General features: G+C 39.5%; 1 protein-coding gene across 1 annotated transcript in view; it reads right to left on the bottom strand.

Annotated features, from left to right (window-relative positions):
* The window catches only part of WARS2 (tryptophanyl tRNA synthetase 2, mitochondrial), a 96,550-nt gene that overhangs the window by 11,281 nt on the left and 58,781 nt on the right, over window positions 1-26,488 (bottom strand). The window contains exons 3-4 of the mRNA XM_008706359.2: window positions 10,528-10,608; window positions 7,188-7,273 (exon numbers count right to left, since the gene is read on the bottom strand). Of these exons, the coding sequence (XP_008704581.1) occupies window positions 7,188-7,273; window positions 10,528-10,608 (167 nt within the window). The remainder of the gene's footprint in view (window positions 1-7,187; window positions 7,274-10,527; window positions 10,609-26,488) is intronic.

Genomic DNA, 26,488 nt, shown 5'->3' with positions numbered 1-26,488 from the left:
ATACTTTTTTGAGCCTCTGTCTGGAATTGGGGTTCACAATGGTGCTTACCTCATAGGATTGTTTCAAGGATTCAATGAGATAACCAAGCATAGTACTTGAGAGTACAGCTCAAAAAACACCAGCTATTGATATACACTCATTAATATCTGACCCGATGAAGGACAAAGTGGTGCCTTGGTGTGAGGTCCATTGTGACTTTTTTTCAAACCAGGATCATTTTATTTTTTTGATAGGTGATTTATATTGCAAACAAAAATACTAACACATAATCTCAGGGATACTCACAGATCTGGGCAGCGATGCTGATATGGATAGAAAACGTCTTTGACAGTTCACCTATCTGACTCGGCAATCCCCAAATATAAATAGCATGTTATAGGGATTCTGAGAACCCCATAATTTAAGGAAAACAGAGACAGAATAATGAATGGAAAGGCAAAGCATAGGGACCATGACAATAGATCAGGAAGTGCCTTCTCTTTTTCTAAGGTCATACATGAATTTAGGAAATTCAACATAATGATCGTTAGGGCTTTGTCCATTGCTGTCTTCTACACAGCCTGGATCAGAAGAAAGTCACTGGCTTCATAAATGGTAAAACCGAAACCAAAACTGTTCCTTTTATGTTTCCCTCAGTGCCCACAAGGCCGCATGCGCTCCTCTCTGAAGTACAGGAGCGCAACCCCACCTTTCGAAGTCTGCCTTCTTTACTGGACTCTGCTACTCCTGCCTTGTGATTCTAGTGAGGCTGACGTGCAGAGGTCACTTTGACTCGCCCAAACCAAATTAGCCAATAGGGCAGGTTAAAAAGCAATTACAGTAGCCCATAGGAAATCACAATGGACTGCAGCTAACACAGAAAAAACAATTACCATAATCAATACACTTTAGGCACATCAAAATGAATCTTTCCACATGTCAAAATGGTTCCAGATCCACAAAGCAACCAAACTAAACAGAAAACACATTTAGTTTTCATAATGACTCTGCATGCGTCTTTGCTTTCTGTGAGATCCTTGCCTCTTTTCTTACAATTCTGTGAGGTTTTGCTTTTTTTTTTTTTTTTTTAAAAAGGGATTAAAAAATTTTAATTTTTTTCACCTGGTCCTATTGCTCCACTTGGCTTTTTCATCTGATTTTAGTTTGTTTGTTTCTAGTCTTTCCTCCCTCTGCTCCTGCTGCTCTTTTCACCTCCTACAATTTATCTTGGCCCTTATTTCTCATCCGTTGAGTTTACACTTTACATGAATTCAGCCTGTCTTTGATTCTGTTCACTTATGGGGCTTATTCTCTTCACATTTTCAACCTCTCTCCTCATCGTCTTCCTTTCACTTCAAATAATTTAGAGCTGCTCTTTTAAAATTTATACCCTACATAATGATATCCATATTAATGCCTTCTCTTTTTCCCCATTTTTTTTCTTTTCCCTTTTTCTTTCTTTCTACCTTTCTTTCTTTCTTCTTTCCTTTTTCTTTCCTCTTTTTTTTTTTTTAAAGATTTTATTTATTCAACAGAGAGAGAGAGACAGCCAGCGAGAGAGGGAACACAAGCAGGGGGAGTGGGAGAGGAAGAAGCAGGCTCATAGCGGAGGAGCCTGATGTGGGGCTCGATCCCACAACGCCGGGATCACGCCCTGAGCCGAAGGCAGACGCCTAACCGCTGTGCCACCCAGGCGCCCCTTCTTTCCTCTTTCTTTCTTTTTCTTTTTTCCTTTTATCTTTTTTCTTTTCTTTCATTTTTTTCTTATCCTGACTGTGCTTCTTCCTTAGATACAACATAAAACAAAAGCCTTTCATAACTTTGATTGTTATAACTTCTGTCACATAATAATGCATCTGATCTTCTTCTTTGGTGATGAACTCATTTTTTTCTTCTGCTCGGTTCCTTGTTGTATTAGCATTTACTTGGGATTCACCCCACCCTCTGGCAGAATTAGTGTCCAGATGAATAATCATTGCCTACATGTATCTGCTCACGGAGACTGGATCTCTTATTGTTATTTTTTTCCTACTTCGGCTGTGTTTGTGAGTTTTCAGTGCTGCTGGGCGGGGTGGAGTTTGGTGCTGTTTTTCCTTTCGTGAAGGATGAACTCACCATCACCAGCTAGCTTGTTGGATATGCCGTAATGACTCTCTAATTTAGGAATTATTTCCTGAACACCTATGATGTGCATGGCCTGTGCTGGGTCCTGTGAGAGATACAGAGAAGGTTTTTACCCTCTAGGGAGTTACAGCCTCTAGGAGGAGAGGGCGCCACACGAAGCTATAAATTCTTCTGGCCAGTCCTCTTTCACTGTTTCCGGTCTTCATCAATGGCAACAGCATCAGTCCAACTCAGAAGTCAGAAATGAGGGGTCACTGAGACCTCCTTCTCATACCCATCCAATCCATTATGAAACTCAATCCACTTTACCTCCTAAAGTCTCCTACATGCAAATGCCTACTGCCTCTATCTTCACTGACACCGTCATGGTCCAAACAGACTAGGGAAAGAGCCTCTGAATAGACTGCCCAAAGGGCTCTTGTCCCCCTGCAAGTCATTCTCTATATTTTAATCAGTTCACTTCTAAACATATATATGAGATCATCTCACTCTGTCCTGAAAATCACAAAGAGCTTCCCATTGCTTTCAGGACTGACATCTCAGCACCACCCTCTCCCTTCTACACTATTTGTTGATTTCCAGGGGCTTCACCCCGGAAAGTACAGTTCTGTGTGCTTCCGATTTACCGTAGGCATTTGCCCCAGAGCTGGAAAGTGAAAGAGAAGACGCTACTGCTTGGCAGTTGTGGGCGAGTATGTGGAAGGCGGCAGACGGCTGGAATGAGGTTTGGCCAGCAGCTTTCAGGATCTCATAAAAATTTGGGACAGACTGGTTTCATAGAGGAAGGATGTAATTCAAGAACCAGAAGTCTCCCAAGCAGTGTTAGGAATGGATTATTTTGATTGTCCTCAATGGCGATGATCTGATCCTCGGACATTACAGTCGACTCACCTCTTCTCTGGAATTACAAAGTGTGAAGCTTCCGACCAGTTGTCATACTCTCTACTGTTTTTGGCTGGCTTTGCTTCTGCTTACTCTAAGTTCCTGAGGCCTCTGTTTGCTCATTTTCCTAGGTCATGTCAGCTTTTGCTTTCACTATCTTCTTATCCCCTTCCCATAGTTCTCCATTTGTGTTCTCAAAAAAGAGAAACTGGTTAGCCCAGGTAATCACTCTCATCTCTGTTTGAGCAGACTTAGTAGTACCTCTCTAAAACTTCATTTCCTTATCTGTAAAATGGGGATAATATCACTTACCTATCTTGCAGAGCTGTTCTGAGAATCTGAATAGATAACGTGTGTGTAGCAGCTAGTGTGGGGCCTGACAACTAATGCCCACCTCACGTCAGTTCCTTCCTTCCCTTTGCTCAAGTCCATGCAGAGCACCTTTCTCTGGATTAGCAGCACTGTAGGTACTTAACATGTGTTTGCTGTATGTTAATAAAAACTGTGTGTGTGGAGAGAGAGAAAGAGAGAGAAACATTTACTTAATATATAGCCAGTTATTTGAAACTGGATACTCAGAAAAAGAATGCAGATGCAAAATAAAAACTTGGAGCAAATGCTATTGTTGAGTATTCTGTCTCTCTTCAAATATCTGCTATTTTATGATACTCTCAAGCTTAAGATGGTCTCAGCTTTCCATTCCTGGGTTTCATACCAAGTTCCACCAAAACAATGAAATAAATCTTTCATACGCTTATCTGGAAGACTCCCCTTTTATCTCCTCCCCTCATGTTTATTCTCTGGCCCACCATGTCCCACTTATTCCAATGCTGATTTTGACAAAAGCAAATGTGAAAACTACACACACTCTGTATCAACTTTTCATGAAGATGCCACATAGAGATTTGCTGGAGGGAGAAAATACAAATGTTTTTTGAATCCATATAACTTGCTTGTTTGTATCTATCTATATTTATGATGTAAATATTCATACACATTCAGGCTATGACCTGTTTCAAAATCCAGAACTGTCTGAAACAAAACCAAACAAAAAATACCCCAAGTGCTTGAGCTGTATTATAGGGAAAACAACAGTACAAGCGAAAAATCAGACCTGGGTTTGAGTCCTGCCTCTGCTACTTATTATGAAGCAGTTAGGCATTTCTAAGCTTGGGGAAAAGCATAATGAAAGAGATGAGAAATGTACGTTAGCAGGATAAATGCTGCAGTAAACCAGAGCTGATTTTATTGTACTTGTCTGCACACTTTGGAGGGGTCCAAATGACACACATGCCCAGGAAATGTGGGAGATGTGTGTGGGCACAATCTGAAGAAGGAGGGCAGAAGAAAAGAGCCCAAAGGACCAGAGCCTAAAAGCTGGAGCTTGTGCGGCCAACGGCAGGAAGTCCGGCCCAAGAGCAGAGAGGAGGCAAATGTAGGGCTGTTTCTCTTAAGAAAAGGAGCACGCAGTTGTCTGTTCCATGCCCAGGATCTAATTATGGCATTGCAGGTAGACCAGTTGCTAGGCTAAGGTGGGAGGGCAGTCGTCTTGAATGTAGAGAATTACCTGGTCTTAATACTTTAAATACTTTTCTCTGTTTAACAAATTATATGTAAAATAAAACCTGATGGGGACACTTAGCAATCTGTCACCATAGTCCTCCTTTCAGAAAATAGGAAAAAGAAAGGTATATCATGGCATTCTTAGTATATATGCTAACCTCCAAATGGATCAGTAAGAGTTAAAGAAGGAATATTTATAGTTTGGGAATTTCTTTGCTTTCTGGGAGTTGGCTGGGGGGGGGGGGTAACTGAGGCTGGAAGTTACCTGGGGGTAACTCATCCTTGGAAGCATTAACTAACTGTGAGAACCTGCTGATGTTAGGCCAGAGTGAGGCAGGAAGCTACTGAAAGCTTGAGTTTACCAGCCACATCTGAAATAATTACTGCTTTCTGTAAAAGAGGACATTCACAACCTCAGGCCTGGCTTGAAAACAGGGAGAGTATGTGTCAGATTTGGGGATCTGGAGCTACTTTTGCCAATGTCAGCCTTTTAAAATGTTGCTTGTACTCTTGAAATGTTTGTACTGACCACATGCTAGGTGATACCAATTCATACATCATTTGTTTAATAACCTCTTGAGCTATGCCCCGTTAGCCCCTACTCCATAGACGAAAGCAACTGTAGGATTTTATCATTAGCTAATTGTATTTTGGGCAATGGATAAAAAATAAATGCATCATCACTTTAGTATATATGATCTTGTATTGTCCTGGTTGTTTATGTGATGATTTTGCCCCCGAACATTACCGGCTCCTTAAGGAAGGTCAGCACGGGCCTTAGGAGACCATAACCAAGCTTGGATGCTCCACTGACCACTGACTGGCTGTGCAGCTTTGGGTAAATTGCTCTCCCTCCCTGGGCTGTGTTTGTAAAGCCAGGGAATCGAAGGAGAGCCCTGGCAAAGTTCCTCCCCGCTCTGCTCCATGGTATCACAAAGGGGGCACTCTTCAAGTTTACTTTTTCATAGACCTGAGCTTAGAGGACTCTCGAGACCACTCTTGAATGCTTAAGGAACTCAACTATGCTCACGTGCTTCCGTCTCCTGGTGCTGACAAACCTCACCCTTTGCTTCGGTAAAGAAGTCCCCCTTGAAAGTGAAATCTGACATTGGACAAAATCATCACCGGGCACGACCAAGGGACAGCTCCCAGTCACAGCACTGCCTGGCCATATTTCATTTTAACCTTTTACTAATCCTGTGCAGGATAATTAGTATTCCCATTTCACAGGTGAGAAAACACGCTACTTTGCTGGGAAATGTACTAGACCTTTATTAGACTTTTCATTTGCTACTCCTGGAGAAAAGTGGTGTAGATCTCCCAGGATAAGTCAAAAGTTACTTACTATAAGTAATAAATGCTGTTAGGAATCCAGCATTCAAATTAATACAACAAATAACACACAATCCTTATGTATATGTTTTCATCAGAGTTAAAGATAGCCTGCATGTATTAAAGGACATTCCTGATTTGTGAAGCCAAGCAGCTGTTTTTCTGGCTGTTTCCATCATAATGGCACGGGGCTCAGGGGTCATACTTCGAGGTACACATACTGTATCTCCATGCTATTATCATATTTACATGCAAAGAATTCTAGTTTTCCCAGGAAAGAATCACTTTCGCAGGGTCAGGGCTTTAGGGGAAAATCAGATTGACAGCGTTTCTCTTTTTTCCTCAGAAGCCTTCATAGTAGCAAGGCTTGGCTATGCGTGCCTGCTGATTGGGAAGCTTTATCGCTAGAAGGCCAAATGGGGAGCCAGGGAGGTGATGTGGGGATGGCAGGGAAGGACTGGGAGAGAGATGGGGTCAGAAGTACAGAGAGGGCAGGCCTTGGCATCCTCTGGTTGCAGGGTTTGAGACCTGTAAAGGACAGCATTGGCTGAGTTGAGGGATTATGGGTCCAGGAAAAGTAGGGCACCCTATAGCATGTTGAAAAACTTGCTCTCAACTGCTGATCCAATACAGTAGCCACCAGGCACAGGTGCCTATTTCCATTTAAATTATTAAAATTAAATAAAGTTTAAAATTCAGTTCTTCTATCAACACGTCCTGTGGCTAGCAGCTAAGGTCTTGGAGAACACGGATTCATTTCCATAATTGTAGGCAAGTTCTATTAAAAAGCATTGCTTTAGAATCCAGATTGTATGCAAAATCAACACTGAAAGCTCTCGAAGCTTAATTATTACCAGGGAAGTATATATCGCATAGTGGTTAAGAGCGCAGCAACTCTGTACCCAAACTTTCTATGCTCAAATCCTAGGTCCAAGCTGTGCTAGCTACATGACTTTGGGCAAGGGACTAACCTCTGTGCCTTAATTTCCTCATCTGTAAATTGGGGATGATAGTCATGCAACTTTCCCAAGGTGGTTGTGAAGATTAACTGGGTGAATGTCTGCCAGGCACTTATAACAGTTTCCAACACATGGTAAGTGCTGTGTAAGTGTTAGCCCTTCATATTACTAGTGTCACAGTAAAACATACTTCTATAATTTTGTACCTATTACTGGGTAATAGACGCAAACCGATTCACACAATCCTTTCTATAGCCTCGCTTCCCCGTGAGTCAAATCTTTTTGGGATAGGTTCAAACACTCTCTTGTCAGTATGCATAAGACTGGGGGTATGCTCTGCTCCTTACCTGTACAGCAGGATGTCTGCTGCCTGGAGCACCGGGTATGTGAGCAGGCCCACGGTCCCGCCGTGCTTCTGCGTGGCAATCTTCGCCTGGGCAGTGAAAAGAGAAGAAGGAAAGAAATCCGACATGAATCTAATTACACCCCCAAATTAAGCAATCTTTAAAGCAAGTGAAGGGTAGTCCAAAGCTACTGTATTACCATATATCTTAGTTCATTTTAGCAACACTGGAAGCCATGTGGCTTCCTTGGTTCCCTGTGCAGGCTCAGGCAGGACTAAGAGAAATCCACTTCACCACTAGTGGCCCCGGTAATGGATCCCGCACTGCCACTGTTTCTTGTGCATTTAATTAAAGCCAGGGGAGAAGAGTCTCTAGGTTCCAAATCAGATAAACTCCATTATTAATTAATCTGACAAGTTAACATCGAAAGCCATATTGTTACGTCTGTGGAAACCTCCCAGAAAGTCTCCCACTGTGCTATTGACAAAAATGTAATGGAACCCTAAAATCACACTTAAAAAACCAAAACACCAAAAGTCACAGCATTTAAAAAAATGAAACGAAGGGAAATTTTAATCAAACCAATTATGCATCTGTCTTGACCTGTAGGTGCTGACAACAGAGGGGATAAAATGATTCCAGTGAACAGGACAAGTCATAAAGACTAAAATATTTCCTTAATGGGGAAGCTGATAGTAACACCAGAGATGATACTATGAGGATTTAATTAACGGATGCCAACTGTAAGCTATGAGTATGTACCCACTGACCAGAAGCCCTCGTGATGCCAATTCCCTGCTACAGCAAGTGTTGCTAACAGGTACTTTGGCTCTCTGGGTAGAACTGTGTATTGGGGAAGATTGTGTGACGTTTACTCATCATTGCTTCCAAGGCCCAAGCATATCATCTCTTGTAAAATGATAAATGGTGATTTTGGTGTGCAGATATTATTCATTTAGTTAATATGAATCACTTCCCTGAGGTCTGATTATTTCTGAATGAACTGAATAACTAAATATATAAACTTCCATGATTCTGCGGACCAAGTTCATGGGCTCCCAACTCGGGCTTCCCCAAACAACACACCCTTTGAGTCTGGCTCTGAAAAGCAACAGCTTCTCTCTTTACCCATCTTAATGTCGATGTTTCATAATTTAGGTACAAACTTAACTCTTCTGGTTACTTCAAGTAGTTTCTTGCTTATAGCAATGAATGTTATAGGGTCACTTAAAGGAAGTTTGAACATATAATTCCTTTAATACATCTCTTTATTGCAATGTCCATGATAAAGCCCAGTTAGCAACAATCACTGGTAAAGATAATAAAAGTTTAATTTGGCAATGAGCAAATGGGAAAAGAACCCCATTTTAAAAAACTGCTACTGCATTAGATGTATAGTCTTTTTATATTAGAATACTGGGTCTTGAAATTACAAAGGAAGGGGGAAGATGTGGAGAGCATTAATATTTATTGAGTGCCTATTATGTGCCCCAGATGCCTTCCATCTGTGTTACCTTCTGTGGAATCCTCCAAATAACTGTGACCTCAGCAGCCTGGACCCCACCTTTCTACCCTACTATTCTCCCCTAATCAAAACCAAGCTAGGTGCTCTTAGATCCTCCTACAGTACCAGAATCCCTCCCTCTGATCACTTTTCACACTTCCTGATTGCTTGTGCAATTGTCTCTGCCCAAACAGACTACAAGCCTCATGAAAGTGGCTGCGTCTGTCTGTCCTGTTGACTGCTGTACCTCCAGCCCCTAGCGTGGTATGAGACTTGCAGAAGGCTCCGCCACTATTTGCTAATGAAGGAATGACCAGAGAAGGCAGTAGCATGCTCTAGGATAAGGCTGGCATTTGAAATCCAGGTTTTTTCCCGCAAATAAAATATCACAGTGGGCACCTGGGTGGCTCAGTCGGTTGACTGACCCACTCGTGGTTTCTGCTCAGGTCATGATCTCAGGATGTGAGATGGAGCCCTGCTTCATCTCTGTGCTCAGGGGGGGAGCCTGCTTCTCTCTCTCTCTTCCTCTCCCCTCCCCCTGCTCACACACACACACACTCTCTCTCTCTCTCTCTCTAAAAAATAAATAAATAATTCTTAAAAAAAAAAAATCACAGGCTGGTGGGAAGTCTTCCCCAGAATATAGGTTTCCCCTACTACCTAAAACTTATTATGCCACTTTGCTTTTCCGGAAGACCTGTATTAGTGCCTGCTTTCGGTAACTGAAAGAAACCGGAAGAAGATTTTTGCCTTTATGAAATGGTACTTGCTTCTTGGCTCTGCTCCATTTTGGCTTATGAAAGGTTTCATAGGGATGCTCTAGTTTTAGATAGTGGGGGAAACCTGAGTTAGTGCATTCTCTAGTCAAGTGTTATCAGGAGGTCCTCAGTCGCGATCTTAAAGTGGGAGCATTTCCCATTAAATTGGTAGTCAGTTCCTCTGAAAAGGATTTCAGTATTCAACATAGAGTATTTCAATAAAAGGAGAAAGTCTTGGCTAAAAGTAAAATACGGTAGAGAACATTTCAAAATTTTGTTTCTAATGCCTGGCAGGTAATGATTCTGCAGCATTACCGCTTAACCTCTTATTTCGGCACAGTCACTTTAAAAGCTCTGTTTCTCTCTGCGACGGGTCTGGAGGTTTCTGAACCAGCTTTTGAAGAAACCAACGGCCCTGAAAATATGCTGGAAAGCAGCTTGAAACTGAAATTCAGTGTTGACGCACTTGGGGGCTACCTACCCTCAGGTTATCCAACTGCAAAAATAAATGGAAATGAAGGACTATGAATTATCCAATTTATCTTTCTCAGTTGAATTTCCTAGAAAAAGTACAGCCTCAATTTTTCTGTGGGTTTGAACTGTTGCCTGGACTCAACTTGTTTAAATGTTAAATAAAATATGTTGTTCCTTCTCCCCACGGTGAAAATATCGGAGCCTTACTGCCGACTAATTACATGGCAATGGCAGGCAACTCTGGGGTCCAGTAATCCAGAAACTTCGAGTGTTTGTTAATCATAACATGGTAGGTCCAAAGTCATTACCAAATCTATCCAAAGGTCACTCTGATTCGACCTACACAGATAAAATCAGACAGTTAATAATGTGGATATTTTTATCCTGCTTTTAAGTTGGAATCCTGGAGAACCCTCTTATTTTCCATCTAATACCCTGAGGCAGAGAAGTTAAGATACTGTTCGGGCCACTAGTGACTAACAGACCACGGAGGCCAGTAAACTCAGGATTCCCAGAGCAGAATGCAAAATAAACAGGAGGAAAAAAAAAAGTCATAATGGGGACTTTGAACTCCTTTTTGTTTATTAATCAGATCACTGGCATTTACCTTCCACTGGTGTAAATGCTGTAACCGGGGTAGTCGGACCATGCAGGTGAGGATCCAACTTAACTGTGTGTGTTCAGGCACCTAAAGAAATAAAACAGGACATTAGCAAAGGCGGTCAATGGTTTCTTGCATATGAGGCAAAACTAAACAGACAACAGGTATTACCTCAAGTGGCTGGAAATACCCGAAATCAAGGTCATTTAAGAAATGACAGGCAAAGGGGACTGATTCATAACGCATGGGATTTTAGATGAAGAAGAAATGTTTAAAACTAACCAATACATGCTGTGGTGAGCCCTGGGTGTTATACGCAACCAATGAATCATTGAACGCTGCATCAAAAACTAATGATGTACTATATGCTGGCTAACTGAACATTAAAAACAAACAAACAAACAAACAACTAACCAATATAATTACTATTCCAGCACTTAAATCTTCTTCACAACATCCCTAGCAAGTGGCTGACCAGACTCTGCTTCAACATAGGGAAAGGATCTCATCGTGTCCTGAGGCGTCTATTCCAGCTTTAAAAAGCCAAGGTAATTAACACAGACACATATGCATTCAAATCCTCTCTAAATAACTTCTACATATATGGAAGCCACTCTAATACCTTACGTGTAAATAATAGAGAAAGGTACTGGCCTTAAAATTAATGATTGAATCTGTTAGACCTGCAGTAATTTCAAATTTAGGAATCACTTTATCATCCCACAGGGTGGTTTTTTTTTCTTTTTTTAGTTTCTATTTCTTCTCTTCCTTTTTCTTTTTTTCTTTCTTCCTCATCTCCCCCTCCTCTTCCTCCCCCTTCTTCTTCCTCTTCTTTTTAAAAAGAGATCTAATCAACAAGAAAATATAACCTTTTCTCAATTTGTTTTAACCAAATTTAATCAAGTAACCAAACCTGGCAGCAGATGGGATGATTCTTGGGTCCAGGCCAGGTTCGAACCAATGACCTAGAATTTAAGGCCTATGTATCTCGTTTCTGGACTCTGGGGATCCCAAGCCCTTCATACATTGTGGCTTTTTGTGTGTGTGTCCATATGATTTCCTTAAAATGCAGAGACTGTTGCCAACTCTGAAAAGTGGCCCCAAATGTGTTCTTTGTGGGTTTTGCAAAGGGAACGTAAAGGAATGGAGCCGAGTCAGCCCAGGCCTATTTTACTAGCAAGGAATCACCATCTGGTGTAAGATAGTTTCTCATTTTTTTCCTTGAGTCGTGGAGAGGGAAGAGTTGTTTTTCACATGTTTGACAAGGAACTGCTTTTAAAGTTTTGCAAGTCACTGGGCTGAATCCGTCATCTTTCTTCCAAGAGGCATTTGGGTTTCATTGAGAGCAGCGCTGTCCATACAAATTGCAAATTGCTAACCGCTGCTGTAAACAAACGGCTATCAGACAAAAACAGTTACCCTGGATGCAAGCAAGAGGATTATAGTTGCTTCCAATCATCAAGCAAAACACATCCCCATTAGAACTAATAAGACAAGAGCTGTTTTTTTAGCATGAAGAAGTAGGAGAAAAAAATTTTTTTCTTCTTTACTGAATTAGGGAAAGGAGTAAAAATACAGAAAACAACCATGCATATGCGGAAAGAGACAAGATGACTCCTTCCCTTCGACTCAGGCTTAAGTGCTCAGGTTTGGTGATATGCAAGAGGCTATCACGTCTTCATGAAATCAAGTATTTTTCTTGGAGTAGCCTTTTATTGGAACATATAGAATGAAACTTATTTAATATTCTGCCGACATCTTCCTGGTATTTCCAAATAAGGGGGCATAAAATTAATTCAAATTATTCTTATACAGAAAAAGGTAGGTAAAAAGGCAAAGGCAATTTTCATAATTTATCATTAATAATTATATAAGAAGGGGTAGTATCCTTCAGGATTTGGCTCTCTTAATTTATCCATACTCATGACAACTGCTTGGAAAGGTTCAGATTTCTATCTGGGGAAAAGTGAAAATGGTATCTAAATATAGTAATTCCGACTAAATGTTGCAAAACAAACAAAATAACCATATGATCTGTTTTAGCCACGGGGGTTGGGCGGGGAAGCTTGGAACACAGAAGGTGGCTTGTTGACCACCCACAAACAAGTCAGCAGTGGCCGAAGATTCTGTACCAAGTAAAGACATACACGTCCTTCAGTTGCAGACAGCTTTGCCTGGTTGGTTTACCGCCGTAAAACAGAGTCTGGCACACGGTGCTCGATAAATATTTGCTGAATGTATGAACAATATCAAAGGGTGCAGGAAGAAAGGTTAAGGACCAAAAAAGACTCCATTTGATTTAGCAACATTTTTTTTTTAAGTTTTCATTTATTTATTTGAGAGAGAGCTCAAGCTCAAATGGGAGTGTAGGGGTGGGGAGGGCAAAGGGAGAGGGAAAAGCAGACTCCCCACTGAGCAAGGAGCCCAATCCCAGGACTCTGGGATCACAACCTGAGCTGAAGGCAGACACTTAACTGACTGAGCCACCCAGGCACCCTCTCAACAGACTGGTTGGTGATCCAGGCAAAGCAGTTTCATGGGAGTGGCTGGGATAGAAGCTAAATGATAGAGGGTGGGCTGAAGTGTGACAAGGAGGCAGGATACGAAGACAGACACACAAAAAGTACAGCAGAGTGCTTCAGAGTTCTGCATTGGGAATGAGGCTGCCTGGTTCTGAACACTAACTCTGCCATCTACGAGCTGGGTGACTCCGTGTGAGTGACTTCATCACGCTGTGCCCCAGTTTCCTCCTTTATAAAACGAGGAACACTAGTATCCACCTGTCCGTGCTTAGAACAGTACCCAGAACACAGCGAGCACTCAATAAATGGTGGTTATTACTATACATAACTTTTAGAAAGACTTGTTTTAACTTTCTATTTTGAGATAATTGTAGATTCATGTATTGCTGTAAGAAATAATACAGTGCAACACAATATACCTTTTTCCCCCAATGGCAACATCTTGCATAACTATACTACAATATCACAACCAGGAAATTGAATTGGATACAATCCATCTGCCCTAGTTAGATTTCACCAGTATTACATGCGCTCATTGTGTGGGTATATTTAGTTCCATGAATTTTATCACATATGTAAGATATTTCTTTTTTTTCGGGAAGGAGAGAGACGGGAATAACTAGTAGGGGTTAGAGGAGAAAAAAATTTATTTTGTTTTTTAAGGTGGGATAGACCTACTTTCTATGAAATGTCTTCCACTGAAGCAGGAGGAAGGGAAATAAATACGGATGAGGATCTATCTTATGAGATAGGAGTGGAGAGCAGAAAGTTAGAGAACTTCACATCTAATAGGCTCTGTTATCTCTGAAAATAGAGCAGATGGGTCAGTAGGAACAAATGGAAAATATTCTCAATGGAATTGCTGGGTTTGATAAGACAGAATAAAAAATCTTCTGGAATAGAGTTATATAAGGCTTGATGTTTGGTGGATGCTTTTGTGAATGAAAGAGGATAGTTGTTCAAAAAATACTACTCTTGTGAAAACACTGCTGTTCGTCAAGGTAGACTAAAATGTTCTGCATAAATCATAGGCTTTAAAAAAAAAATTCCAGAAAAAATCAGTTGATTGCATTTGATTTCCTTTAGCCAGTAAAAAATCTTTTTTTTTTATTTTTTATTTTTATTTTTTTTAATTAATAATGATTTTTTATTATATTATGTTAGTCACCATACAGTACATCCCCGGTTTTCGATGTAAGGCTCGATGATTCATTAGTTGTGTATAACACCCAGTATTCTGTTCCACCTATTTTCTATCCAGGCACAGTCACTAGCCAATCAGAAAGGATGCCTGCTGAAGCACCGGGACAGAGTCATGGGGACCCTGTGCTGGGCCAGGGATTTCTCATCTAGTTATTGCATTATGAGGAAGTTTGGGGTACCAGAGTAGGCTTAGGCTCATGAGGGCTGCAGTACCCAACATACTTTGGGCTTCAAGATAGTGGTTTTATTTTGAGGTATGGATGTATCTCAATAATTTAACAGCTTACATGGCCACAGCCGTGTTTACTGGCTGAGTACCAGCCCTGCTTCTAATGCTAAACATCTCCCCCATTACATCAGAGTTTATTCCTTGTTGGTCAGTCTTTCACTGGTTGTTGGCTATTGCAAACATCTAAAAACAATTCAACTACAATGGCATGTGTTTGCAAAGTGAAACTACAAATCTTGTAAAAAAATGTAAGATTTCATGAAATTCCTGAAAATGATGAGGGAGAATGACATTAATTACTGGTAATGATTAACTCATGAATCACTGGTTACTACTAATTAATGCAGTTAAATATAGTTAATATAGATCATGCATATTAATGTGGTTAAAAATACTATACTTTCTGGTGGTGGAAAAAACTTTTAAAAAGAAAATCAATAAGGTTTAAAGATGGGCTTTTCAGATAACTTGATTTGGCAATCACTTTAGGGAAAATTGACTAGCACTTGATTTATTATTATTTTTAAAGTTTTTGCTTAAATTCCAGTTAATTATCACACAGTGTAATAGTAATTTGAATGGTACAATATCATGACTCAACACTTCCATACAACACCCTGTGCTCATCACAAGTGCATTCCTTAATCCCTATCACTTTTTTGATCCAGTGTGAACAGACAGAGGGGCAGAGAGAGAGGGAGAATCTCAAGCAGACTCTGTGCCGAGTGTGGACCCCAACATGGGGCTTGATCTCACAACCTCGAGATAATGACCTGAGCCAAAGTCAAGAGTCAGAGGCTTAACCCACTGAGCCACCCAGGTGCCCCTTTCCCTATCACCTTTTTATCCCATCCCCCTACCTCCCTCCCCTCTGTAGCCCTCAGTTTGTTTCTCATAGTCCATAGTCTCTCAATGTTTCATTCCCCCTTCTGATTACCCCCCCTTTCTTTATCCCTTTCTTCCCCTACTGATCATTCTAGTTCTTATGTTCCATAGATGAGAGAAATCATATGATAGTTGTCTTTCTCTGCTTGACTTATTTCACTAAGCATTATCTTCTCCAGTGCCGTCCATGTTGTAGCAAATGTTGAGAACTCATTCTTTCTGATTGCTGAGTAATATTCCATTGTATATATGGACCACAACTTCTTAATCCAGTCATCTGTTGCAGGGCATCTCGGCTCCTTCCACGATTTAGCTATTGTGGACATTGCTGCTATGAACATTGGGGTGCATATTAGCCAGTAAAAAATCTTAACGGGATCCCAAAAGTACTAAACATAAAGCAAAAAAATACTGATAAATTAAATTACGTAAAATTTAATAACTTCTCTTTATCAAACACCACCATTTAAAGAGGAAAAAGGGAAGTCACAGAGTGGAAGGAGATATTTGTAAACCTATACAGAATATATTGGTATATGGAATATGTAAAGAATTCCTACAAATTGGGGCACCTGGGTGGCTCAGTTGGTTAAGGGTCATGATCTCGGGGTCCTGGGATGGAGCCCCACATTGAGCCCCTCATCAGGCTCTGTGCTCAGTGGGGAGTCTGCTTGTCCCTCTCCCTCCCCCACTCCCTGAGCTCATACTCTCTCTCTCTCATAAATAAAATCTTTAAGAAAAAAAGAATTCCTACAAATTGATTAGAAAAAAAACAGATAACACTATGAAAATGGGCCAAATGCATTAAGTTCAAATTAAAGTCATAATATGATACCATACATACTCAGCAGAATGATTAAAATGAAAAAGTCAAATAATACCAAGTATGGCACAGATATTGAGTAAATATAATACTTATACACTCCTGTGGGAAGGTAAATTGGTATACAAATGTTGAAAACTGACACAAACATTTAACATTCATACAACAAATGACCCAGGTGTTCCATTTCTAGGTATATACCTAACAAAAATGTGCACATATGCACAAAGATATATGTCCAAGAACGCATTGTAACAACCTCAAATTGCAGACCATCCAAACATCCACCCACGCAGAATAGATCAATTGTGGCATCTTCAGACAATGGGATACTAGAGCAGCAAGGATGAATGAACAACTGCATCCAACAACATGAATGAATTTCATAGACATAACGTTGAGTGAAAGAAGCCAGACACAAAAAAGTATATACTCAATAATTCAAATTATACCAAGTTTAAAAACAGGTTATCTTGGGGGAGGGCTAGTTAGTGACTGGAAAGGAGCATGAAGAAGTACATGGGTATGAGTTCACGGATGTGTTCAGTTTGTGAAAGTAGATAAAAGGCTAGAAAATCTAACTACATTTGGTCTTGAAGAAGATAAAATTAAAATGTCTTGGTGTTTGAAACAAGGTGGAGGGCCTTCTAGAATGGCAGAGTAACAAACTCTGAAAATCTGCTCCCCCATCAGGGTAACGGGAACACTAGGAAAAATTGTCAAAGTCAATTTTTACAGAGCTCTGGAAAATTAACCAAAAGCCTGCAATAATGTAAAGAGTACTTATTTAAGAAAAATATCTGAATCTCAGTAGCAACAGCATTTTGTGGCATTTTAACTCACCCGATTCCCATCATCCTTGCCCCATGTCTGTGGTAGCTATGAAAACTGGCAGCCTCACAGCCACTAGAAGGGGAAGACTGGGTTTGGAGCTTCTCAAAAAGACCATTCTCATCTGCAGAGAAGTGTCACTACTTGAGCTGACAGCTCCGTGGAAAAACCCCATTTGCAGGGCGTGTTGTTATCTGACCTCACTTAGAACTCACTCATTGGGAAAACCCCTATCCAGAGCACAATTTCCAGAGATAATCAGCAGCAATGATTTAATATTGCAGCTGCCTGAGGTGCTGATACCAGGAGGGGAAGATCAGGGGCTAGCCAAAAACTTAAAGGAAAAAGCTGGGAAGTGATATGGCCATGAGGTGCTTTGGAAAAACCTGACATATTTGTGGGCATCTAAGGGGACACATACGTGTCCAGCACAGACCCGAGAAGACCCTAACCTTTCACCTCTGGCTCACCTTGAGGCCCTGTGTAAACCCCTCAGCAAAGGGTCAAAAACGTAGGATCAAGGCATTTGGAAATGTCTGTTCAAGTGTCACCTGAACACTAGGCTAACCCAACAGACTGCAGTGGCCGGACATGACAGTGAAGACAGACTTTTACAGAATTGCCTCAGAAAAGCCACTAAACGATCAGCAATGACGAAAATGAACCCTAAGTGTGTGTGGGGTTTCACTAGTGAAATCTAACAAACATTTAAAAAATAAATACCAATTCTTCATAAGCTCTTCCAGAAAATTAAAAAAAAAAAAAAAGAGAGAGAGCATGCTTCCCTACTCATTCTAAAAGGCTAATATTACCTTGATACCAAAGCCAGGCAAAGGCATCACAATAAAAGACAACTACAGACCAATAGCCTTTATGAATAGAGATGCAAAACATCCTTCACAAAATACTAATAAACTAAATGCAGCAACATATAAAAAGAATTACACAACATGATCAAATGGGATTTATTCCAGAAATGCAAGCATGGCTTAACAGCCAAAAATCAGTTAGTGTAATACTACAGTAAACTAACAATGCACTATTGGTATAAGGATAGGATATGTAGATCAATAGAATAGAATTGAGTGTCCAGAAATAAATCCATACACCTACAGTCAATCCATTTCACCAAGGGTGCCAACAGAGTTCAACGCGGGAAGGGTCAATCTTTCAACGAATGGTGGTGAGATAAGTAAATATCCACACGCACATATTTACAGGCAGAAGAATGATGCTGGACCGGACCCCAACCTCTCACCATTGATAAAAAGTAACTCAAATGGATCACAGACATAAATGTAACAGCCAAAACTATAAAATGCTTAGAAAAAAACATAGGAGTAAATCTCCATGACCTTAGGTTAAGTAACGGTTTGTTAAATGTGACACCAAAACCACAAGCAACAAAAGAAAAAAACAAATTCGACTTCATCAAAATGAAAAACTTGTGTGTTTCAAAGGACACCATCAAGAAAATGAAAGTCAATTCACGAAATTGGAGAAGATATTTGCAAATCATACCTCTCATAAGGGAACTGTATCCTGAATATTAAAAAAAACTTTTATAACTCAATAATTAAAGAGAAATAAAGCCAGTTAAAAATGAACAAAGGATTTGAAAAGACATTTCTCCAAAGAAGATATACAAATAGCCAATAAGGCTACGAAAAGAACCTCAACATCATTACTCATTAGGACAATATAAATCAAAACCACATTGAAATCCCATTTCACACTCACCAGAATAGCTAAAATTCAAAAAGACAGACAATAACAAGTTTTAGGAAGGGAATGGAGAACTCGGAATCCCTATACATTGGTGGTGGAACCCTCATACAAAGTGACACAGCCACTTTCAAAACAGTTTAACAGTCCCTTAAAATGTTAAATACAGAGTTACTATACTTGGTATACTGGTGTAAATCAAGATAACTGAAAACATACAAAACATTACGCAAACGTTCATGGTGGCATTATTCATAATAGCTAAAATCAGAAACAACCCAAATGTCTGTGACTGGCGAATGAATGAACAAAATGTGGTATATCCATACAATGGAATATTATTCAACAATAAAAACAAATGAAGTACTGATAATGCTAAACACTGAACACATTTTGCTAAATAAAAGAAGCCAGTCACAAAAGAACACATGCTACATGATTCCAAATCTGTATGAAATGCTCAGAAGAGGCAAATCCACAGGGGACGAAGTAGATTAGTGCTTGCCAGGGAGGGGGTAGAAGAGGCAATGGACACAGGGTGTCTTTTTGGAGTGACGAACGTGTTCTAAAATTGACTGGTGATGGACGCACCACTCTGAATACATGAAATGCCAGTAAATTTACATTTTAAAGGAGTGAATTTTTGATATATTTTCAATAACTATGCAGGTGCAGTTCATCACAACTATCCCTTGAGGCATCAGCAATTCTGTGGCAATAGAGGTAACATTATTACAGGAATCCAGATTTTCTTTTTTCTTTCTTTTTTTTTTAATGATATTTTATTATATTATGTTAGTCACCATACAGTACATCCCCGGTTTCCGATGTAAAGTTCGATGATTCATTAGTTGCGTGTAACACCCAGTGCACCATGCGATACGTGCCCTCCTTACAGAGGGGAGGGGGGTGGGGGAATGGGATAGACCGGTGATGGGTAGGAATCCAGATTTTCTGATCTGTAGCATGATTTCTATTTTCTTTCACACGGGAATATGTGGTCCTCAAGTCAAAGCCAACTCCAGATCCTTTCAAAATGGTTAGTGGGGAGAATGGGCTCACATCAATGAAGATAGATACCAGGGCTGTCTCGGCGTTTGATGAGACTCACTTCTCACTCCAGCCCTTTCTGGTCAAGTTTTCACCTCTCCCACTCCACTGCAACCACGCACCACTGCCAGCAAGGCTAGGGGCTAGGATAAACCATTACTATTCTATTGATATTAATTAATATATTAATATTATCTTAATACTGCAAACACCCAGGTTTTTGTCCTCGATTTATTTCTTCTATTCTTTTCTCCACTCACTCTTTTTGCAATTTCATCGCATATCGTGGCTTTAGATACAATCATGGTTTTAAATACAATCTATATAACTAATGACTTTTAAATTTATAACTCCAGCCAAGACTCTTTGCTCAACTCCAGACTCACATATCCAGCTATCTATTGGGCATCTTATGTGGATACCTAGCGGACACCTCAAACTCAACACATCCAAAATTGAATTTCCGCTCCTCCATCCTGAACTTGCTCTGTCCACAGTCGTCACCTCTGTTGGTGGCAACTCCATCCTTGCAGTTACTTAGGCAAAAACTTTGGCGACACTCTCATGCCTCTTTGTCTCTCACACTCCACATCTAATCCATCTGCAAATCTTGTTAATTCTACCTTCAAAAGATATTCAGAATCTTACCGCTTTTTACCACTTCCCCCACTGCGCTGGCCCAGGCACCATCAACCCTCAGCTGGGGGGGGGGGTTACTGTAATAACTTGCTAACTGGGCTCCCTGCTTCCACCGACTTCTCATACAATCTATTCTCAACATAGCAGCCTAAGTGATCCTTTAAAAACGTAGATCATATGACTTCTCTGTTCAAAACCCTGCACTTCTCATTTCCTCTGAGTAAAAGCGAAGTCCTCACAATGGCATATCAGACCAGGCACGATCATCTCCCATTTAACCCTGTAATGTCTGTGACTCCAATCCCCCACCCCTCGCCCTTTGCTTCCTCTCCTCCAGCCATGCTGGCCTCCTTGTGCTCCCTGAACACACCAGGCATGTTCCCACCTTAGGGGCTTTGCACTGGCTCTTTTCTGTGATCGGGATTCTCCTCCCCCAGATATCCATGTGGCTAATTCCTTTTCCTTATCTTTGCTCAAATACATCTTATCAAGGGGCCTTTCCCAGACCTCACTGTTTAAAATAACAATCTGTTTCCCTCAATGCCACTCTTAATATCCCTTAATTTTTTTTCTGTATAACTTATCACCTTCTAATATACCTTATGTTTGGCTGATTTATTATAGTTATTATTTATATTGTGTCACCCCAACAGAAGGTAAGTACCATGGTGGCAAAGATTTTTGTCTATTTTCTTCACTGATACAACATGAGTACCTAGCAGAGTATCCAAGACATGGTAAATGCTCAATAAATATTTGTTAAGTGAATGCATGAATGAAATAAAAGATTTATTAATAGGGAAATGTCTAAATAAAGTGCAGCATATTTATATAATAGCACGCTATACAACACATAAAAGAAATGAACTATATTTACGTGTATAAACATGAGATCCAAAAAACATACTGTTGTATGAAAAAAGAAAATTGCTAAAAGGTACTCCAATATGGCATCACTTATATAATTCTTAGAAACCACACAAATAAAAATATTATATATTGTTCATGAAATTACAGGTGAAAACAGGTATCACAAATTGGTTAGATCGATACACACCAAATCCACGATTTTGGTTGCCTGGGGAGAGCGAAAAGGGATGCAGCAAGGAGGGGTATAGGGAGTAGGCAAGAGGAAGGATTAAAGGGGCCTTCACCTTCATAATTATTTTTTATTATAATTATTTTAATATAAGAAAGTCAAGCAAATATGACAAAATGTTAACAATATTCACCCTTGCTTTTGGAAACATGAATGTTTATTACATTATTCTCTGTATTTTGCTGCATTTAAATTTTTTTTTCAAAAATATTTAATTAACAAAAAGAGTATGGAATACCATGATTCCCAAAGCTATAGCTGCTAGGTATCAATCAAACCCACTCAAACAATTAGCTGGTTCAGTAAGTACTGGATCAAATGTCTAAGATACCCTCGGTGTCCCTTACAATTTTACTATTTCCCATATAAACATGATCTTCCCAGGAATCAGGTCCTATAAATTTTGGTTAGAACACCTGGAAGACTATTCAGACTCACAAATTCCCATTTATCGTATCCTCTTGAAACGAGCAATTTCATGCTGAGTTATTTTTATTGGACTCCTATCGTCCCCATGACAAATCCCTTTAACAGAACCTTGTTTGGGGATCTGATCTTAATTAAAAGAATTATGTTATCAATAATAAACTCTCACCCACTCTCTTCTACTGTCAGTATTGATGCTTGCAATGACCATCTCTGTGTATACATTTGGATTTTTCTATACTTTTTTTTAGTCTAATACTTCCAAAGCTAAATAAATAGCTTCTATCAGCCTGCTGTTAAGTCACCCCCGTTTAAATTCTATTGCTTATTGTGTATATGTGTGTATGTGTACATATGTTTTTTAAAAAATCTATTGCATTATATCAGTAAGCTACTTCTAAGCTATGCTGAGTAACAAATAACCCCAAATATAAATGGCTTACAGTAATGGTTTCTTTCTCATACACATTACATATTGGTAGCTGTAGGCTGGCTATAACTCTGCTTTATACACCTTCTTATTCCAAGACCCAAACCGAAGGAGTACTCTTTACCTGGAACATGCCATTCTTAAGCTAGAGGAAAAGAGCAGCAGAGTTAGAACAAACATGGAATTGCTTCTAAACATTCTGCTTAGGCATCGTGTACAAAATGCCCAATCACTTTCCACGGCTAAATCAAGTCATATGGATGAGCCCAACATCAGTGGAGCAGGAAGAGACACCCTCTTACAGGATGCACTCACAGTCACATGGCAATGGATGAGGACATATAATCCTCATACATGGGGGTTAGCAAACTACTGCTCACAGGCCAATTCTGGCCTGTGGATTATTTTCATTCAGCCCATGGTTTTTACATTTTTAAAAGGTAGTCAAATAAAAGAGGGAGAGGCGGGGGAGAAGGCAAAAGAGAAGGAGTTAAAGGAGAAGAGGCAGTGGTGACAGAGACTGCATGTGGCTTGCAAAGCCTAAAATATTTACGATCTATGCCTTTACACAAAAGTTTGGCTGATCCCTGTTCTTACAGTAAATGAACACGAATAATTAAAACAATCACAATCTACCACAAGCAACTCCCAAAATTAGCTACCTTGAGGAAGGAGAAGAGACTTGATGGCAGACAGTTTATTTTTTTGGTAAATGTATTTTTTTAGAAAGCTTCTATTTTAAATTTCTATGTGGGTATATCTGATAGCCCTGGGAATTTAGGTCCAACAAAATAATGGAGGGTTTTTGGACTACATCAAAATTAAAACCAAGAACACAATCAAAGTATAAAGGCAACCTACAAAATGGGAGAAAATAACTCCTACACCTCAACAAACAAACAATCGGATTTAAAAAATGGGCAAAGGACTGGAATAGACATTTCTCCAATGAAGATACTCAAATGGCCAACAGACATATCAAAAGATGCTCAACCACACTAATCATCACAGAAATGCAAATTAAAACCACAATGTGATATCACCTCATATCCATTAGCTTGGCTGCTATAAAAACAAACCAAAAAAACACAGAAAATAACAAGTGTTGGTGAGATAGAGAAATTGGAACCCTTGTACACTGTTGGTGGGAGTGCAACATGGTCCAACTGCTATGGAAAACAGTAAGGTGGTCCTCAAAAAATTACAAATAGAATGACTATATGATCCAGCAATACCACTTCTGGGTATATATACAAAAGAATTCAAAACAGGGTCTCAAAGAGATGTTTGTACACCCATATTCACAGCAGCATTGTTCACATTAGCCAAAAGGTGGAAGTGACCCAAATGTCCTTTGACAGATAAATGGATAAACAAAATGTGGCATTATATACATATAATGAGATATTATTCAGCCTTAAAAACAAAAGAAATTCTGGCACATGCTACAACATAGATGAACCTTGAGGACATTATGCTAAGTAAAATAAGCCAGTCACAAAAGACAAATACTACATGATTTTACTTATATGAATTACCTGGAGTAGCCAAACTCATAGAAACAGACAGTAGAAAGGTGGTGGCCAGGGGCTGGGGGAGGAGGGGAATAGGAAGTTGTTTAATGGGTAGAGAGCGTTAGTTTTCTTAGATGAAAAGTTCTGGAGATTGGTTACACAACAATGGGAATATATTTAACACTTTTGAATGGTACACTTGAAAATGGCCAAGATGTTAAATTTGATGTGATGTGTATTTTACCAGAATTTTTTTAAAGGCTATGTAAAGAAAAAAATATAGATCAAACCTATTTCTCAAGGTAGGAAAAAAATGGCTAATTTTATGTTATATGAATCTCACCTCAAATTATTTTTAAAAATCAGGTGGAGGAGCAGGTCAGAAGTAAAAAGGAAATCTCTGGCTTCAGATATGTTAAAGTTGAGATTTGGAAAAGATATCCAGATAGAGATATCTAGAAGGTAGCTAGAAGTGCAAGTCTAGAATTAAGGAGATAGGTCAGGGCTAGCGAAAAAGGCTGGGAGAGAAAATGGCTGAAAGTTATGGAAGAAGGTAAGACTTCAGGAAGGTGGAATACATATATAGAGAGAAATTTGTATCTCAGGACAGAAATTCTGGGGAATTAAAGAAGAGGAGTCAATAAAGGAGACAAATGAACTATCAGAGGAGTAGAAGAAAAATATGTTACTGCCATATCATTGGAGTCAAGAGAAAATCCTAAAAGGAAGAAGGGGTCAATATGTCAATGCATCAGAGAAGTAAAGACATTTAAGAATTAAGAAAAGACTAAACCCAGGTAAGAGGTCACACGGTGTTTCCTTAAAAACACAAACACTTGGTTGTGTTCTTAATCCTGTGATATAACACAAAGAAGTAGAAAATGTGTTTGTAGGGGCGCCTGGCTGGCTCAGTCCATGGAGCCTGTCTCTCTTGATCTCGAGGTTGTAAGTTCAAGTCCCACACTGGGTGTACAGATTACTTAGAAATAAAATCTTAAAAGAAAAAATGAAAATGCATTTGTAAAAGATGGCTGTCCTAGGTATTTTTTGTTTGTTTTGATTTGGATAAATAATGTTTAGACAAGGAAAGACATCAATTTCAAAACAAAAATAATGAAAATCTTACATTATAAGATGGTTTTCATATCCTTATTTTAAGCTCTTTTTAGTTCTTGACTAAAATTTCCTGATATTCTTGGCAGTTAAAATCCCTTCAATCAAATTCAAAGCACTGCCCTAAGCAAACTTTCTCTTTCATACTTTCCTTGCAGTGGGGTCAACAGTTGCAACACTTGGTTTCCCAGTGCTTCTGGCTAGTTTAGAATCTATAACATTTGAAAAGCACAGGGAACATGCTACAACAACAAATCAAACAATTAGTTTACTTACTAAATTTGTGAGCAGTTGGCTTCTTGGTTTCACTATGAATGGATGACTCAAAGATCATATGAAATTTTCATGCCATATCTATTTTGCCTGTGTCATTTAAAGTGTCTGAATGACAGCTACATGGAAATATCTGTAGTGTTCCTACACAATTCCGAGGGCTTCTCTCTTTTTTTCTACTTGAAATAACAATATCCTAAGTGGGGGCGCCTGGTTGGCACAGCGGTTAAGCGTCTGCCTTCGGCTCAGGGCGTGATCCCGGCGTTGTCGGATCAAGCCCCATGTCAGGCTCTTCCGCCATGAGCCTGCTTCTTCCTCTCCCGCTCCCCCTGCTTGTGTTTCCTCTCTCGCTGGCTGTCTCTATCTCTGTTGAATAAATAAATAAAATCTTTAAAAAAAAAAAAAAAAAAAAAAACAAAAAAAAAACAAAAAACAATATCCTAAGTGCCTACTTATTTAAAAATTTTTAAAAATATTAAATCGACTTTGATGAGGCATAATTTACGCACAGTAAGATGGACCTATTTTAGCTGTTCAGTCCAATGAGTTTTGACACATCTACACACATGTGTAACCACCATACCAATCAAGACACAGAACATTTCTATGTCCCCCAAAAGTTCCCTCATGCCCCTTTGCAGTCAATCCCTCAGCCCTGCTCCTGGAGACCATTGATCTGTTTTCCGTTATTATGGATTAGTTCTGACTGTTCTAGAATATTATATAAATGGAATTATGTAATATGAACTCTTCTGTGCTTGGCTCCTATCAACATAATACTTCTGAGACTCTGTATAGTTACAAACTCCTTTTTCATTGTTGAATAGTATTCCAGTGACCGAATAGTCTATAATTGTTTACCTACTCACCAGTTGATGGATGCATGGAGTTTGGGGGCTATTATAACTAAAATACTATGACCATTTCTGTACAAGTCATTTTGTAGACAATGTCTTAATTTCCCATGGGTAAATACCTAGGACTGGAATTAGTGGGTCATGTGGTAAGTATATGTTTAATTTTGTAAGAAATCGCTATTTTATACTCTTTTCAGCAATGTTTGAGAGTTTGAGCTGCTTCATATCCTTACCAAAATTTAGTATTGCCAGTATTTTTAATTTTAGTCATTCAAGTGGGTGAAATGGTTTATCCCTATGGTTTTATTTTGCATTTCTCTGATGACCATGATGTTGAATTTTTCACGT

Source organism: Ursus maritimus, unplaced genomic scaffold, assembly GCF_017311325.1.
Source record: "Ursus maritimus isolate PB19 unplaced genomic scaffold, ASM1731132v1 scaffold_12, whole genome shotgun sequence".
Classification (NCBI taxonomy): Eukaryota; Metazoa; Chordata; class Mammalia; order Carnivora; family Ursidae; genus Ursus; species Ursus maritimus.
This window is presented reverse-complemented; position numbering and strand designations above follow the sequence as displayed.